General features: G+C 42.0%; 2 protein-coding genes across 2 annotated transcripts; both read right to left on the bottom strand.

Moving 5' to 3' along the window:
- Positions 1 to 229: 229 nt before the first annotated feature.
- LOC311002523 (C-reactive protein-like) lies at positions 230 to 932 on the bottom strand (the record flags this gene model as incomplete). The annotated part of the gene is made up of 2 exons (XM_083993914.1): positions 230 to 840; positions 896 to 932. The coding sequence occupies 2 exons, from the start codon at positions 930 to 932 to the stop codon at positions 230 to 232; spliced, it is 648 nt and encodes a 215-aa protein (XP_083850040.1).
- Positions 933 to 2,964: 2,032 nt separating this feature from the next.
- Positions 2,965 to 8,933, bottom strand: LOC311002687 (E3 ubiquitin-protein ligase CHIP-like). The gene is made up of 8 exons (XM_083994119.1): positions 8,810 to 8,933; positions 7,754 to 7,983; positions 7,381 to 7,579; positions 6,955 to 7,120; positions 6,768 to 6,843; positions 6,568 to 6,624; positions 5,569 to 5,685; positions 2,965 to 4,977 (listed from the first exon to the last, which is right to left on the bottom strand). The coding sequence occupies exons 2-8, from the start codon at positions 7,865 to 7,867 to the stop codon at positions 4,852 to 4,854; spliced, it is 855 nt and encodes a 284-aa protein (XP_083850245.1). The 5' UTR covers positions 7,868 to 7,983; positions 8,810 to 8,933; the 3' UTR covers positions 2,965 to 4,851.
- Between the last annotated feature and the right edge of the window lie 8,602 nt (positions 8,934 to 17,535).

The raw sequence follows: 17,535 nt of genomic DNA, 5'->3' as shown, positions 1-17,535 counted from the left end.
TGAACGATTGACAGCTGATTTCTGTGCATTTGACATAAGTTATAGGTTTCTATACTGTTACAGGAGATGATGAATGTCACAAACACTCTGTTGACCTTCTAGGAATAACAGCTGTAGGGTCCTAACATAAAACAACAATGAATCTAAAAAGGACAAACACACATATGAGTATCAGTCCAACACAGACCTCCAGAGCTCCATCCCTCTCTGCAGACGGCTCCAGGCCGAGTCAGTCGTCGTCCACCACCATCACGTTCCCGGTCACCTCGTACTCGATAGTGGCCCAGTCAAAGATGTTTCCCTTGGGGACCTTGTGGCCGTAGTGCCAGGCCTGGATCATGCTCCTGGACAGCACAAAGTCCCACATGTTGAGGTCGGCCACCTCCCCCACGAAGCTCTGCGCTGCCTCCAGACCCCCCAGGTGCTTGTCGGGGTCCTGGCCCAGGATGACGCTGCCTTTGGGGCGGATGGTGTGGCCGGGTTTGTAGACCTGGTAGGTGCTGCGCTTGCCCTCCACCCAGAAAGCGGTGAGGCCGGTGCGGGACTCCCAGGTGAGGCAGAGGCTGGTGCGGAAGGTGGTGAGGGGGGGCAGCTGGAAGAAGACCCCGTCGCCGCTCAGGTAGAAGGCGATGCGGCCGTCCTTCTCGCGCCACACGTTGAGCTCGTCGTAGTCTGCGGTGCGGTAGGCGAACAGGATGATCTGTCGGTCCTCCGGCAGCTCGGTGGCCACGCGCATGCAGAGGGTGAAGGCCTTCAGACCCATCTCCTTCAGGGGGACCAGAGCCACGAAGCTGAAGTCTGTCTCATAGGGGAAGATCAGGACTTTCTCACTGAGACCCACTGGTGACACAAGATGAGAAAGATCATTGTGTGGACAAAAAAAACACACACACACTTGTGAAAATCCTATGTCCGTGGAGGTTCTCAGTCATCGTTAAGTGTTGAAAGTTGAAGGAAACTGTACTTCTTGAAGGTTGGGAGGATCATCCCTACGGTATGTTCCCCGGGTCCTATGTTCCCCACTTTGTATGGGACCGGGGAACATAGAACCCTTTTTTTAGAAAAAGGGTCCTATGTTCCCCGCTTTTCCCCAAAAGGACCCGGGGAACATGCAATTTTTGTGTTGAAGTGGAGTTGTGAGTGACTTGCCATTTCGGAGTGAGAAGTTGAGTTGTGACTTTGAGTGAGAAGTGTAATTGTCCCATTGGTTGGGTTTAGGCAATGAAGAAAGGAGTTGATTTGAGGCTATACAGGCCAGATAGAGAGAATCCAGATAAGTAGAGAGAGCCCATCGACCAGCAACAGCGGGGAACATAGGAGCCTTTTTTTGAAAAAAGGTCCTATGTTCTCCGGTATGTGTTGCGACCGGGGAACATAGGACCCTTTTTGGTAAAAAAAAAACGGGGAACATAGGACCCTTTTTCAAAAAGAGGGTCCTATATTCCCCGATCGGGGGAACATAGGTATGCTCCCGTAGGCTTCTTCAGTTCTAAAGACCACTGTGGGAACTCAGGTATTTAACATCAAAATGGTAAGAAAAGGTGTCTGCCCCTCCCAGGGTTGAATAGGCCTACACACTGGGCTGTAGAACTGAAGAAGCCTTTTGGATGAGAAGCAAAACGTCTTCAAGAACCTCCAAGAAGTCCAGTTGCCATCAACTTTCAGCACTTAACAATTTATGAAAATAAAACCTGCATAATAGACTAACATTTTCTCTCATCACATTTTGTCCTCTTACCTTGTGTTCCTTGGGTGAGAACCAAAGAAAATCCAAACACACTGAGCAGAACCACTGAAAACCTCTGCAAACACACAACATATGATCAGGCACCACCTGACAACAAGTCTTAACAAGTGATATAATTATTGAACACTTCAGTCACATCAAAGATCAAATTAAGTTAAAAAATAAAAATAAAAACTTTGCTTACCATTTTGATGTTGTGTTGTTGTTTGTCAGTGTTGCTAACTCAGTCCTACTTGGTAATGAGCCCGTGCCTGGTCCTCTTCCCTCCTTGCACAGGGCATGACTTCAGCTCTTCACTGGAGGCTCTCACAATAGGCCTGGTGTGTGAGGGCTGAGTGACGCTGTGCTGTGCATGTGACTGATGCAGACACACACTGTGTCACCTACAGCATGTGTGTCTGTGTCAATTGTGAGACGTTTACATTAAGTATCTGATCAGTGCGCAACAATTTCAGACGTTGTTAATGGAGACATCCCCCCAGCCCACTGAGCACAGTGTAAATGGAGATGTTGATTTCTGCAGGTTACAGCTTGGTTAACACTCAGCAGCAGCAACACTCCTTACCAGCAGTAACGTCCCTGGGGACTCTGCACAGGCCTGGGGACAGTTTTGAAGAAGCAGTGTCTGGAGTCGCAGGATCTACACTTCCTGCTGAACCTTCCAATAGATCACAACATATTATTTCACTTGAATGTTAGGCTTTACATTCTTTCAATTCAAAGGGAAAAATGCATGTGTTAATCCAAACCTCACATCTTATTTCTAGCAGCAAGACCAGACAAGTCAAGAGAATCATCTGGAATGATAAGACATGGCTTAAAGAAACATTTTGAGGATTCAACATTTCATGTTTTAGACAATTCCACATTAGGGCTGGATATTTCAGGCTGATATTTCTGTTATAGATATTTATTTAAGCAGATTTTTCTCATTAATGCGTGAAAATGTGGACTGACAAAATAATCTTTTTTTCTAATACTACTTATGGTCACATACATTTTGGCAATACCGACATTAAAATATCCACGATAAGCTGACAAAGGAGAAATTATTTAATATGACAAGAAGAAATACAGCTGACTCAGAAACAGTCAAGTCAAATGTTATATTCAGGTTGAGTATGGGCTCATGCCATGAATTGTCCTGCAAAGCTTTTATTTTGTCAAGTAGTGCAACCATCTGATTCCTGTCAATAGATTTCCAATGAGCAGCAGAATTGCCATCATACTTGGTATCTCTTTAATGATCTAATGTCAGACACACCACAACACACTCAAAGTTCATGGTTTAATTGGGACAAATGAAAACCGAACCAAGCATTTATGTTATCAACATATCTACATTTAATACAGTTTCTCAAGCTCTAGGATTTCTCAAGAAAAAGAAAAGAAACCTATTTTGTCAAGAAATAAAATCTGAGATACACCAGCAAATTATTTACACCGCCTGCACTCCAACACACACACACACCACCTACTTCACCATAGACACACATTCAGCGGAAAAAAAACCTGTAAACTAAGAGCACGGAGCTGAGAATGTGTTGTACAGAGGATGCCAGCGAACCAGCATGCAGAAAATTTGGACTGAGGTATGGATGAGATAAGATGGTCGAACTCTTCCAGCATTTCTATCAGGGGAGGTTGGTACAGTGATGCTAGTGAACCTCAAATCTTTCTAAACAGGAAATTCCAAAACTTGAAAAGAGTTAGTTTCACGCGGACGACCGGTTTACAATAAGCTGTCGCAACCATTTTCTTCATTAACCATGAACTGGGAGGAGAAGGTGCGTAAAATTAACAGCAAAGGAGGTGAGGAAGGCGACAGCCATCCTCGTGTTTTTCGCAAAGGAGAGAGAAAAAATTCACGTCCACTGTCATTTGCAGACCAACAGCACGAGCCAAACACAAATGTCCGAGCACTTTTTTTTTTTTCTATGAACGACACAGACGGTACAGATCATTCTTAAAAGCAGTTTTTTTTTTTGGCATCAACCTGAACAGCTGATGTCATCCATCAAAATTCATTTCAACATTTTCGATTAATATCCAGCAATGTGAAAACATTTTTTTTTTTTGTATGCAGCAGTCATTTCAATTCATTTCCTTAATCCAGTTCCAAGATTTTCATGAAAGCATTATATTGTCCTGATAAAAAAAAAAAACATTTTGAATTACTGTAGGTCAAACCTAAAGAGTATATTTTGCATACATTCAACTCAGTTCAATTGCCTGAATGGGATGTGATTGATATGCAAAGGAGAACAAAACACAATCTACTCAGTCTTACAGTATGGTGAGATGGTTGGGCATGTTTGGAGCCATTTTTATGCCCATTGACTCAGGTTAAAATGTTCAGTGACAAACTTACCATTGACTCTACTTCAATCATAATTGTGTAAAACTTCCATACAAACTACTGACCCTTGTAGAGAGCAGGGTTTTGGCATTTGAGTTACCACTTCAGGAAATGTACATCAAGAAGTCGGCAAATGCTCCACTCTTGAAAGACAAAAAATGACTATGAAACACTGGAGTAAACGCCAAATAAAAGGCCAATGTCTTAATGGATTCTACCACCAAAATGTTACTTTTTTTTATTGGTGGTATCTGTGAAACACTGGAGTGCAATGCTGATGCTTCCCAAGGATTGTGGCACTCAGAGAAAGAGAGACAGGAAGAGAGAAAGAGGAGGGAGGGTGAGAAGAGACCTGAGAACACGGCCCCTTATTTTGCGTAGAGAAAGGAGTCAGACTTGAAAGACTAGGAGACAGCATGACGGAGAGGAAGAGGACAGAGAGTAATCAGAGGAGGTACAGAAAAAAGCTGAATGAAAAGGAGGTTTAAAGGGAGCAGCAGGCCATGAACACTGAGCCTCGACGAGCTGGAGCGGGAAGTTTTACAGCAAAGATAAAATGTGGGGAGGCGAGGCAGACCGGGATACATGGCTCCCATTTGGTCGTCCATAGTGTGGCTTTTCCCGCTTGTGTTGAGTACATAAAATCCAGGCAAGGGGTGATCTGTTCTCTAAAGTCTTGTGTTATCCAGGCTTTGTGTTGAGTTTCAGGGGGGGTATGGTGGAGACATGGGAGGTGGGCGTCCACTCAGTAGTCCTCCACCCAGCCGTTCTCCTGGATAAAGGCATCGATGACTTCCTTCATGGCCAGGTTGGGGATCAGCTGATCCTGGGTCAGGGGACTCCTGGTGACGGGGTCGAAGTGACCCACTCGCTATAGAGAGAGATTCAATGCTAGTGTTAGCATCGGTGGCTGAATTTTATATACAGTACATAATACTATGTGGAAATCTGGAGACGACTACATAATAAAGTAATATTTTTATTGGGCTGTCAGTTATTCCAATCTATACAATAACTAAATAACTGTATTTAGGTGCAATGTAATGCAGTCATAAATCATACTTCTCCACCAATACATACATTGGAAATAATATTTTTTTAAACAAACCCAGACAGATGTTATTCAAAGTAAAATATTTCTGCATGAATGAATATATATGAAGCGTTGAGTAATGATTATTCTTAATAAAAATTTAAATAAAACTACAATTAAAAAGGATCACTTTAATAATTAATTAATGCGTCGATCGTGTTTAGTGTTCTTTATAAAAGTACCACAAGAGGCAGCTCCACTAGACTTAAAGTATAGGTATATTTAACTAATGTTTACTTCATTGGTTGTCAAGAGTCATAATTTCCTGAGCATCATGTATTTATGCAACAAACTGAGAATGAAGAGCTTATTGATTAACATCTGCAGTCCCAGGCAGAGTTATTCAGCTCTGAGATAAGGACAGTGTACCTGTAGGTGCTCTTCAATGTCCTTGCGATCGTAGGTGATTCCACTGGGTGTGATGCAGGGCTCCCTCATCAGCTCAAAACTGATCTTCCCACAGAGGTAATCTGGGATCTCCCGCTTCTGAAGAGGCAGGAGAGAGAACACACCGAGAGTGATATATACTTTAATATAATTACCACTACGATGTAGCCTAAGTGTTTTCTTTCTCTGCTCTCACTGGATTTCTTACAGTTTAACGACAAACTTCTCCCTCGCAGTCGTATACCCACATTGTTTTTCTCTCCTGAACAAACCTCACCCAGCCTCAGTTTAGATTATTGTTGCACAAAAGCACCAAGCCGATACTAAAAATATCACAAAACTGTTAAACTAGAGGCGCTATATCAAAACAATGTCAGCATTCCTTTCGTCGGGGTTTGCCAGCTCAACACTGAACCTCCTCCACCTCCTGACACACAGAGGAGAAACACCCTGCACTGTCATTTCTCCTGACAATTACATGACAACTACATCAGTTGAGTCAACAACTATCTATAGCAGGGATATTTAATCATTACAATCCTCCGCAAACAAACACAGATGGTTCCCATAAGGCTGGAAATACCACCCAACTGTCGGTCTATATACTTTATTATGTGCATTTTTATGACAGATCCAGTCAGTTTGAGTAGAGATTGTCTTCACCGGGGGAAATACATTTAAGATGTGTCGGAAATATATGTGCAAGTGTGTGTGTGCGCGTGTCCGTTTCTGTTGTTGCTATGTCAACGATCAAAGACGGTGTGAAGTAGGTGTGCGCTGTGAGAAAGGATGCATTCATGTGGGCGAATGTAATCAGTGTGTGCCTGTTTGTTCAGTAGCCGTGTGATGCACTGGTGATGACCTATCCGGGATGTCTACCTGCTTTTTGTCCAAAGCATGATGGGATACCTTCTCGTCTGCTGATAAAAGCAATAAATGGGTCTGGTAAACTGAGTGAATGGATAAAACGTCCATGCTTACTTTTCTTTTCTCATCCACTTGCGAGAAGAGCTCATCCATGTCCATCAGATACTTGTCCTAAGTAGGTCACATTTACAATCTGTTACATGTAATCCAACCTTTTATATGGATATTCAAGGAAAACATTAAAACATATAATTAATATTTGTTCATTAAATGCATCTCAGTCATATGGGTCCAAAACATATGCATGAACCTACGTGTTTCGATGCAATCTTGGCAGTATCACTTCCATTTTGATTGTCATCCTGTTTTTCTTTGTATTCTTCTAGTTCTCTGCAGGAAAGCACAACGTCTTTAGAAAATGACAGCTCCACCCAGACCACAACCATAATGAAACCCACATGACAGGAGTTTAGCAATAATGGTCATATTTCTCAACCTCACCTTTCCTTCTCAGCTAGAATGAGTTTGGTCAAATAAGCATGCAGCTCATTCTCCTGGTTGATGCGCTTCTCCTCGATGCTGTTCCAGCGTTTCTTCTTGGCAATGCGCAGGGCGCTGGGGATGTCATCTCCGAAATTCAGCCTCTGTTCTTTAGCCAGGTTATATGCTGTTAAGAAAAGAAACATCAATACAGTAACAATGGTTTGTAAATTAAATGTTTCTTTCAAATTGTTTCTTCTTTAACATATTAGAGATGTAGGTATATTAAACTTTCTATACCACTATTGTAATTACAATGATAAAACCATGACAGGGCATTCTATAAAATATCACTACGGTCAGCTTTGACTTGAAAACGCTACAGATCGGAACTGTAACAATGTGTTATAAAGAAGCAAACAAATGGACTTTTACGGTTGTCCTGACCTTTCTGCAGGTTGCCGATGGCCTCGTCGTAGTTCTCCAGCTCCAGGTGACACTGGCCCAAGAAGAAGTGAGCCTTGACCGACTGGCTGTCCAGCTCCAGTGCATGCTTACAGTCGGCCAGAGCCTTGTCATGCTGCTGCAGCTTCACGTGGCAGAGAGCCCTGTTGGTGTAGTACACTGCCACAGATGGATTACGGTTCTGGGAGACAGGACATAGATGCACATTAAACACCATCGCTCTGTATATTCAGAAGCACATTCAGAAGGAAATTAACCCATTCTATTTTTTTAAATAAATACATATCAGATGCTTTGGAGAAGAAGGTGTCTTCTCACTGTTGGTACTATGGATATAACAGTGACAGCTCCTCACAATTGCTTTGCTGTAGCATGTAGCAGCCTCCTGGTACTTGCGGCAGAGGAACAGCCGGTTCCCCTGCTCTTTCAGCTCCTGCGCGGTGGAACTCTTCTCCGGGCTGCCGGCCATTTTCTCCGCCGGCTCCGCGGGGCCCGCCTCGCCCTGCTTCCCTATCCTGTTCCCCGTCTCTTCGGCTGGATAACTGACAGGTCCAAGAATGCCCTGCCCCTCCTGGATCTCTCACACTGGAGCAGACACACAAAGTGCATGTAAAGTTAGGTCAACAACAGTCCACCACAGGCATGCATTCGCTGCAATACACCTGCAATGCGTGTCTTGGGCGAGTTTTAGGTGCAGAGCTCGATGCAAAAAAAAAAAAAAAAGAAAAACTCAAAAGGGCATCCGTTTTATTCGCCGACTGTGCAGCTGCAAAAGACAGTGAGGTGGATACACCGCCGGCGAGTTAACTATTCATGTGACGGAGCTCAGTGATAACTAAATGAGCTGCACCGTTAGCAAACCCAGCAATTAGTGCACATCACACACTCACTGTCCTTCCGTTAGTGTGACGCTACACCGCTGGTATTGCACATCTGTAGCGAAAGGGTGGATACAGGAAACGATGAAATGTCATAAATGTGTAGGTCGGTAACACCAGTCGTAGCAACGAGCCCGTACACACCGTGACAACGTCGCTAACTTTAGTTAACAGCAAATAAGAGGTCGGTGCTCAGACGCTTAGCCTGTTAGCTCGGCTAGCACAGTAAGCTATGTTGTCGCCGGGCAGTTTGTGAATAAAAGGGGTAACTCTGCTCACATTGGGGCCACGAAATACAAATAATACAACAAGGAGATGTTCGTAAAGTTTTAGCCACAGCTGTTACGCACCTGGAAAGGTGTTTTTTAAATATAATTTGTCTTAACATTTACATCTAACGCCGCCAGGCAACCTCAGAAAACACAAAGTGGCTAATGCTAAGATTAGCTCGTGTGCTACATTACCTTCTGTTTTTAGTTATTACCGCACAAGTTGGCGATTGTTACCTGGCATCCGTGTGTGCAAGCCCTTACCTTATAGAGGAAGCGTCACATATAGGTGGAACAGATTGTCTGTATTTTGATATTAAATCTTAACCGATTATTTTTTCCCCTATACGAGTTGTCATGTCAGGTTGTTGTTATTCTGACGTCAAGGGCTTACGCGACGTTGACGGAAGCCGAAAGGACCCTTTTTTTTCATTCGTTCCTCCATCAATCAATGACAATCAAGTCCCTAAAAAACACGAGCTGTCCCAGAAAATTTAAACCAAGTGAACATACAGTGAATGTCGGTGGTATTATAACAATGTAAAATTATTAATATTTTTTTCGATTCCCCAGTGTCAACAAAATAGTATGATATCCGTCAATACTATCTAGCCTACATACAACGTTTCACACACAAATCAATGTATTTACCAGCAGATGGCGCTCTATATTCAAGATTTCCAGACCTAAATAGGATTAGATAGATAGATAGATAGATAGATAGATAGATAGATAGATAGATAGATAGATAGATAGATAGATAGATAGATAGATAGATAGATAGATAGATAGATAGATAGATAGATAGATAGATAGATAGATAGATAGATAGATAGATAGATAGATAGATCTTTATACCAGGGCAATATGAAATGCATAAATGCAAACTGGGAATTTTATACCCTGTAATCAACTCAATTTTCTTTTTTTTAAATCCCTGCTCACTAAGGACACTGAAACTATGTGAATACTGTCTGTACCACTGATAACATTTTATCCCAGGATTCCACCACACAGATCTGTTCATCAGTAGCAGACGTGTTAAGAGAAACATCAGATTATGATCAAGAATCTTGTATATATAATCAGGGCCATGCCACCCACAGAGAGATTGAGCCACACACAGACAGACAAATCCATAGATGACCCCTGAGGCCTTTTAATCATAAAATTCATGTTTAGCCGTGGAGGAATTAGCGAGGCTGTGACAGTGGACAGGGTCACTTTCATCCCAGCCTGTTGGGGCTCTCTATAGGCCTCACTCGGAGATCAGTGTGTGAAGATTAGGACACATCCCCTGAGTAAACACACTGATAAATGTGTGAGGGGAGCCGCTGAGCTGCAGACCCACCAGCGCTGTGTGTCCCCAGCTGTGTTTACCTATCTCCACCAGTCTGGTCCCCTTATTCTCCCCCCCCCCCAGAACACCCACCTATAGCCCCCAGTCTCATCCCTTTAAAAGTGGGGTTTTAGCCCATTGACACAGACTGATGAGGACAAAAATGCAAATAGTGCATGCTTAGATTCAAAGGCGAGCAACTATAATCAGCTTATACCAAACATGATTACCTATAATAGATTAAAAAGGACGGCTCAATACTATAAATAAATTAATTAATAAAAAAATTCATGATCTATATGGAGACGTCGTATGAGTTTGACTTACCCAAATCCATTACTGATATCTCAGTGGAGATTTTTCATTGTGCATATGAATAAAGCTTATGTGTCAGAGTCTATTTTTTATTTAGGTCTATTTATATGATTATTTCTGAAAAGAAAACATAGACTGTTTCCTGATAGTGGGGCTGATTAGCTGAACAATCGTTCACTTTGTGATAAAAGCATGAAATTTGGTGGATGTGTTGGTGAATATGTTTCAAACAAATCTGGATATTGGGCCACCCCAAAAGCGCCCCCTAGTGGCCGTGGCAGCTATTTGTTATGCAAATAAATGAATGATGAATAAAAACTGCCCTTTTAATAATACCAACTGGTGATGTATTGTATATTGTTGGAAAGCCTGATTAGTCACCTTTACAACGAGGTACAGCTTGTAAGGATCGTGCGTTCATGGAATGAGCAACGGGGCTAAACGTGTGGGTAGCGCCCCCCCACAATGTGCATCCCCTGTGGGGCAGATTAGCTCAATAAATCACAACAATTGTTTATTTTGTGGTAGAAGCACAACATTTGGTGGATGTGTTGGTGGATATGTTTCAAACATTTCTGGTGTTTAAGGCCCCTTAAGATGTCTACTTAAGATTTTGCTTGTTGCCCGGGTCAACTAATGTTCCATGGGGGTTTTTTGCCGGCCATTTTGAATTTATGTCCGCACATGGCGAAAAAAACGTACATTTTCATAACTCCTAAACCAGACATCATACAAAGACAAATGAACACACTTTTTCCAATAAGTATGACACCAGGAATCAAATGGAAAGGTCGCTGAGATGGTAAAACCATTCTTTATCAGAGAAAAATGAACTCTCCAGTAGTGTTTTTGTATAAATCAATTGGTCGATTATTGAGCTAATCTGCCCCACAGGGGATGCACATTGTTGGGGGGCGCTACCCACACGTTTAGCCCCGTTGCTCATTCCATGAATGCACGATCCTTACAAGCTGTACCTCGTTGTAAAGGTGACTAATCAGGCTTTCCAACAATATACAATACATCACCAGTTGGTATTATTAAAAGGGCAGTTTTTATTCATCTTTCATTTATTTGCATAACAAATAGCTGCCACGGCCACTAGGGGGCGCTTTTGAGGTGGCCCAATATCCAGATTTGTCTGAAACATATTCACCAACACATCCACCAAATTTCATGCTTTTATCACAAAGTGAACGATTGTTGTAAAATATTGAGCTAATCCGCCCCACTATGAAGAAAACCAGAAGCGGGGTGTATTTATGTAATTGTTTGAAAGACTTGGAGGCAGAACAGAAACATACAATCCGCATTGTGATGGTTCATTTGGACGCTGTTTAAAGAACTCCTTGCTTACATTTAAAACTCTCCCTCTCTCACCAGCATCTCCACCCACTCCTCGTGTCCAATATCCCAACCGCCGTCCTCCGCCAGCCCCCCATCAAACCCAACTGCTGCCCACTGCACCAGCTGGCTGAGTTTCCAGTCACCTTGGCAACAAGACCAGGAAGTTGCCCGGCTCCTCTGGCACAGCTGAAAAGCTGCCACTTCCTGATTGATTCTGGTCTTTCTTTCTGCCTGTGTAGTCGTTTTCCCATTTGGCAGTGGGCTCCACTATTCAGCGCCAACGTCCCTGAAAAGAGAAAAAGGGCGAACACACTCTCCTCAGCGTTAAGGGAAACCTCAGGTTCAAATGGGTAAAACAAAAGCAGTATTTATCCACAATGGTGGCGCTTTGTTTGGTGGGTTTGCTCATTTGGAGAAGGGAAAAGGCTCATGGACTTAGGCTATTGCAGTTTGTTCAAGTGTCTTTGAATGCAACATGTACAAAAAAGTAAAAAAAAAAAAAAAAAAAAGAAAGAAAGAAAGAAAAAGAAGAAGAAAAGATTCCACTGTTTTAACAGAAAGAAGATGAAGGGGATAAAGGACGAGTAAATTATCAGTGGGATTATATTAGTTAAAATGTTTACAAATGCTTACAATACTCTTTTATACACAAAATATGTATGTCTACCTTACACACGGGGTAATTACCATCACCAAAGGAAACAAATGCACTTTGTCACAGCTATAATCTACCCTTGTCTCAGAACAAACAGAGGCACAAACAAACCCATCCATGCTGCTCTATTTGCACTGATCTTCTACATCTTTTCAATGATTAAATGTATACTCTCATTCCACTAAGCAGTAGTGTTAATTTTCTAATTACCAATGACTATAAATAATTGCTGCTTCTTTATTTCCTTGCCAAAAACGATGAATCTAAACTCCTTTTCCTTTTTGTTCTGATGTTAACATGTCTGAACGAAACACTTCTGACTGTTGGTGGTAGTGGTAGAAAATATTTGAGCAAGAGGAAGTTGGCTACATTAATTGTTAGGGGTAATTGGGCTATTTGTGTTAAAAATTGAATGTGAGGGATTATAAGGAACATACTTTGGTTATTACACAATGTGCAATGAGTCAGGTTCTTTTTTTTTTTTACTTCTCTAACTGAGTGGCCATTGTGGATTGTCCTTTAGATATCCACTGACTGTACAATGAATCACTGGGATAAAGATAATGTTTGATCTGCACTAACTGTGAATGGAAGCTGATTCTGCAGTTTCCTCTACACTCTCTACATCTGACTATTCAGCAGATCTGTTTATTTTCATCCAGTCAGTTGTGGTTGCAGTTGTTTGGTAATCATTTATAGTGAACTACTGACTGTGTATAATTGTACTTTTTTGTCTTTTCTTTTATCTCAGTTCGGTTGCCGAAGGGGACTTCTAGGTTAAGAGTTAAATGAGGGATATCCTGATGCTTTCCTTAAGGCAAGTAAGAGAAAGGAGATATCCAGGGGGGTCAAAGGTCATTAGACACCTCTGCAGCCATGATTAAGCTTCCTGACAAAAAAAGGAGGGGGTGGAGTGACTCATCTTACCTCCTAAAGGATGCATCCTTGTCAATTATTCAGAACATACAGGCACATACACACCAACAGGAAGCTAACAAAATGTACATTGTTAAATGCATGTAAACAAAATCAAATGCCAAAGATCGCAGGGTTTGAGGAGACTCTGTGAACAGCAAAAACTTAAACCACAAAGCTGTGCATTTTGCTGTTTTATAGTCAGTAGGTATGTTTTTCTTCTAACGAACTGCTAATGAAACATTATCTTCAGTGTCTCTCTCGACGTCTGTTGGCTGGAGACCTGAGGAAGCTTGAGTAAACCAAAATCAAAGAGTTTGTTTTTGAAACTTGCAGTGTTAGTCCAAAAATCTTTACACCCTGGGGGGTTAACAGCACTCTGGCTGAGACACCCCCCAATTCCCAAAACACACACCGCCGTGGATTGATGTGTGACGGCTGGGGGTGGAGGCGGCTGCTGAGTAGTTTGTATAAGTGGAGGGGGAGAAGTTTTACAATAGAGTTTTTGGAGGGAAATCAAAACTCCTGCAGCTGACTACTTCAGGGATGCGGAGGGAAACTCATCTTTCCCTCCCTCACCATTGAATCACCGTATATAAAATTAGGTTAAACATTAATGTAAGTGGCAGCTAACTCCAGATGGAAACAATATTTGTTTACTGATTGTTATTAATTGCAGGCTGCAAAAGACCAGATTGAGTTTTTATTTATTTTTTTATAATTGTAATGAACTTTGTTTTAAAGGTAGCTCATCACATTATCAATTCAAAAGCAATTGTTCTGGTTAAGCTGATGCATTTCACCACTGATGGCTAATCAGTGTGTTTTTCAATTACAAAATCAATGGGGATCCTCACAGGAGAGGACTCAACCAGCAGGGGAACCAAGAAGTTACTTTCCCCCCCTGGATGTCCATGCCCCCATCCCCCTGCCCTCACTGCTACTCCCTATAGTCCCCAAATGTCCCCTCAGGTCATTCTCTCTGGGGTCACTAAACCCCACCCTGCCCTAAACCCCAGACACACCCACCCACCCCGGCACAATCTAAAGGAGCTAAAGCAGACATAATGAGCTATGGGCTAATTTTGTGTGTGTGTGTGTGTGTGTGATGGCCAGACAGAGGATTGTTTTGGGGGTTGTGTGTGTGTGTGTGTGTGTGTGTGCATGTGTGTGTGTGTGTGTGTGTGTGTGTGTGTGTGTGTGTGTGTGTGTGTGTGTGTGTGTGTGTGTGTGTGTGTGTGTGTGTGTGTGTGTGTGTGTGTGTGCATGTGTATCCTCTAAGGCTGAACAGGATAAGGCGTTTGTTATATCTGACTGACTGAGTCCATTGCAGAAGGGTTTTCAGAGCAGTCACAATATGAATGCTGATACACACGCGCGCACGCACACGCGCACACACACACACACACACACACACACACACACACACACACACACACACACACACACACACACACACACACACACACACACACACACACACACACACACACACACACACACACACACTTATATAAAAGTATTGTGCTAGTTAGTTAGTACAGGCCTGCAAAAGCAGAGTTTGTTTACGTATTTTTCACTATTAACATTGTTTTTTGTGGCAATTTTTATCCTTTTAAAATAATACACTCACAGTTAGCAAGCTAGCCTGCTGGCTATACAAGCTTTTTTCCTTTTCAGTGACTCTTTTGTGAATGCACTGCAAAACTCAAAATCTTACCAAGAATATTTGTCTTATTTCTAGTCAAAACAGATCTCATTATACTTAAAATAAGACTCATCACATTTAAAAAGTAGCTTGTTTTTAGCACTTTTTACCTCTTTCAAGCATATTTTCACTTGAAATAAGTAGAAAATTCAGATTCTGAGTTTTTCTTTCTTATTACAAGCACAAAAAACCTGCTTTCACTGGCAGCTTTTTTCTACTTATTTCAAGTGAAAACTAGTTTGAAACAAATGAAAATTATCTAAAAACAAGTTAATTTTTAGGTGATGAGTTTTATTCTAAGTGAAAAGAGATTAGTTTTGACTAGAAATTAGACATTTTTTACAAGAAATAAACAAGAAATTAGTTTTTGCAGTGTGGAATGACAAACTGTAGCCTACAATACTGAGAACAAGTCGGATCTACTCAAGAATCATTGTCATCAAAACCTAAATTTAACCAGGCCATGATGTGGACATGATGTGTTATCCAGCATGGACATCTCTAATCATCAAATACGGAATATGTTTTACATTTGAAGTTCCACTCTCAAATAAAATGCCACTGAAATTAGGTCTGTGTTTATCAAAGTAAGAACTTTGCTGCTTTGCACTAAGACAAATATAGGCTACTAACATATTTAAATGATGCACACAGTGGACTCCTGTGTCTGGAGACTGTTAATGGTTAGTTTTGGATGCATCAGTGTGAGTCATGTTTAGTTTGGATGATTCATGTGATGAGTTATTCTCCCTCCTGTTTCATATCATCCTCTTTGTTTAGTAAGAAATGCGACTGTGTTTTCTTGAAAAGTTTAAACACAAATCCCATTTGCATCAGTTCTTCATTAGTAAATACCGTGGTTGCCATCTATCTAAAGCTTTGTCCGTCTCTGTGGCCTGCATAGAACAAATTCTCGTCCCTTTACTCTTCCCACAACAATCCAGCTATTTGTTGTCATGTAAAGTTGCTGAAAGCAGCTTGTCTTGATCCTAGAAGTGTGTAGTCGGCAGATCCTAAATTGGACGGTAATCAGATCAGTGTGAGGAGTTTGACAAATGACCAATGACAAGCACTGGACCCTGGAGGATGGGCGGGGTTGCCAGGGGTCAAGGCTGGGGGTCAGAGGTTGGCTTTTCAGAACCGCTCAATCGAAGGGCCATTAAATCCCATCTTTGTGTGATTTCTCAGTGAGGCGCGGCGGTTCCATCGGATGCCCCTGGTCTATGTGCTACATACCCGGTTAAAGCTACAGGTGCTGGGCTCCACCTTCACCACTGGACCATGTGCAATCACTGTTTGCCTGTCTTGCTTCATGGTGAAATAGAGAAACAGTTATTATTTGAGGCAACTTGGAGGAGAGGAGACTATTCAAAACTGCTTTTAAAAAAAAGTCTTGTAAGTTACCGGTAATCAAGCACTCTGCTGTGCAACACACACCAGAATGAGGATGAGTTTAATCCTTAACCTTGTGCATTTGTCTGCTCAGATTCCACTAAAGCTATTTGGTTTTTTTTGCACCAGCTCTCAGAATTAAATCTACAGACAAAATATTTTCTAAATCCAACTATTCTCTTATAATTTCGTGAAAGTGTCCGCCATTGAGCTTTTAATCAGGAATATGAATGAGAAAGGCTTTGTTATCCTATTTTCAGGTTTTTTTTTGTTATTCCCCAATGTGTGTTATCTCATGTGTAAAGTATGTCGTCTCTGGGGCGTCTTGTCTCTAGCTTTGTTTTCCTACGCCTGCCGTCCAAATTTCCATCACAAACATCTCACCCTGACTGACCCCTTGCTTTCTGTCTGTGAAGAGGCCCTGATTAGCCTGCATACATGTGCAGATAGGCCCAAAATCCTTGAGCTTGGACTCTGTATAAATGTGTGTGTGTGCGTACAAGTATGCAGCGTAAAGGGGGAAAGTATACGCGCTCATGCATATGTGTGTATGCATGAGTGTGTTGGCAGTGCAGGTCTATACTCCATGCTCTAGTTATTCAGCAAGTTCCCTTTTACTTTGGTCTCTCACTCGTCTGCAGGACGACACAGTTCACTGCAGGCAGAAACAACCTCCATTGAAGAGTCACTCAGTGCGAGACAGACTCGGTTTTGTCTGCTCTCTCCTTCAGCTTCCTCTGTTCATCACTCTTGGGTCAGATGAAGCAAATCAAAACTAAATGTTTATTGTCTCTGCTTTGCTTTTCAGAATTCCTCAAAGTGTGGAAACAAGAGCTAATACTCGCTTCCACAATGAAGCCGCAAAAATGTAAATTTAAAACAAAATGATTAATAATGAATTCCTCTTCATGGATTCCTCTGGACAGGCTTATATAAAACATTTTAGCATCACTTCATTAATAAAACTAATGCTAAAGCCAACAAACAGCCACCTGTTGTGTACATTCAAATACACCTGTTATCATGAGAACATCCAGCCCTGCACAATACCATACCCTAAGGGATAGGTGATATGATACCCCTGAAGTAAGAGGTGTGTGTGGGTGTGTGTGTGTGTGTGCCTGTGTCAGAGAGGCTGGGGGGTTGGGGGTTTACTCAAAGATGGAGCCAGGGAGACACCAAATTTTGGCGGTCCCCTCAAGGGTTTTTTCTCCCCCCAACAAAGGCTACCTCATTTGCAACAGATGTATACATTGTGAAAAGACAGGTCCCACTGATGGGCTGGAGGACACTGCAGGTGCTGAGAGAGCAAAGGGCCT

This window comes from Trachurus trachurus (assembly GCF_905171665.1).
Source record: "Trachurus trachurus genome assembly, chromosome: 19".
In the NCBI taxonomy this organism is placed as follows: domain Eukaryota; kingdom Metazoa; phylum Chordata; class Actinopteri; order Carangiformes; family Carangidae; genus Trachurus; species Trachurus trachurus.
The sequence above is the reverse complement of the archived record's forward strand: the minus strand, read 5'-3'. Positions and strand labels throughout refer to the sequence as shown.

Excerpts from the sequence above, each read along its gene's own strand:
- LOC311002687 (XM_083994119.1), bottom strand. The coding sequence starts at position 7,867 with ATGGCCGGCAGCCCGGAGAAGAGTTCCACCGCGCAGGAGCTGAAAGAG. Across the intron at positions 7,580-7,753 it reads CATGCTACAGCAAAGCAATT|AACCGTAATCCATCTGTGGC; the intron begins GTGAGGAGCTGT and ends CCTGTCTCCCAG. Across the intron at positions 6,844-6,954 it reads ATTCTAGCTGAGAAGGAAAG|AGAACTAGAAGAATACAAAG; the intron begins GTGAGGTTGAGA and ends GCTTTCCTGCAG.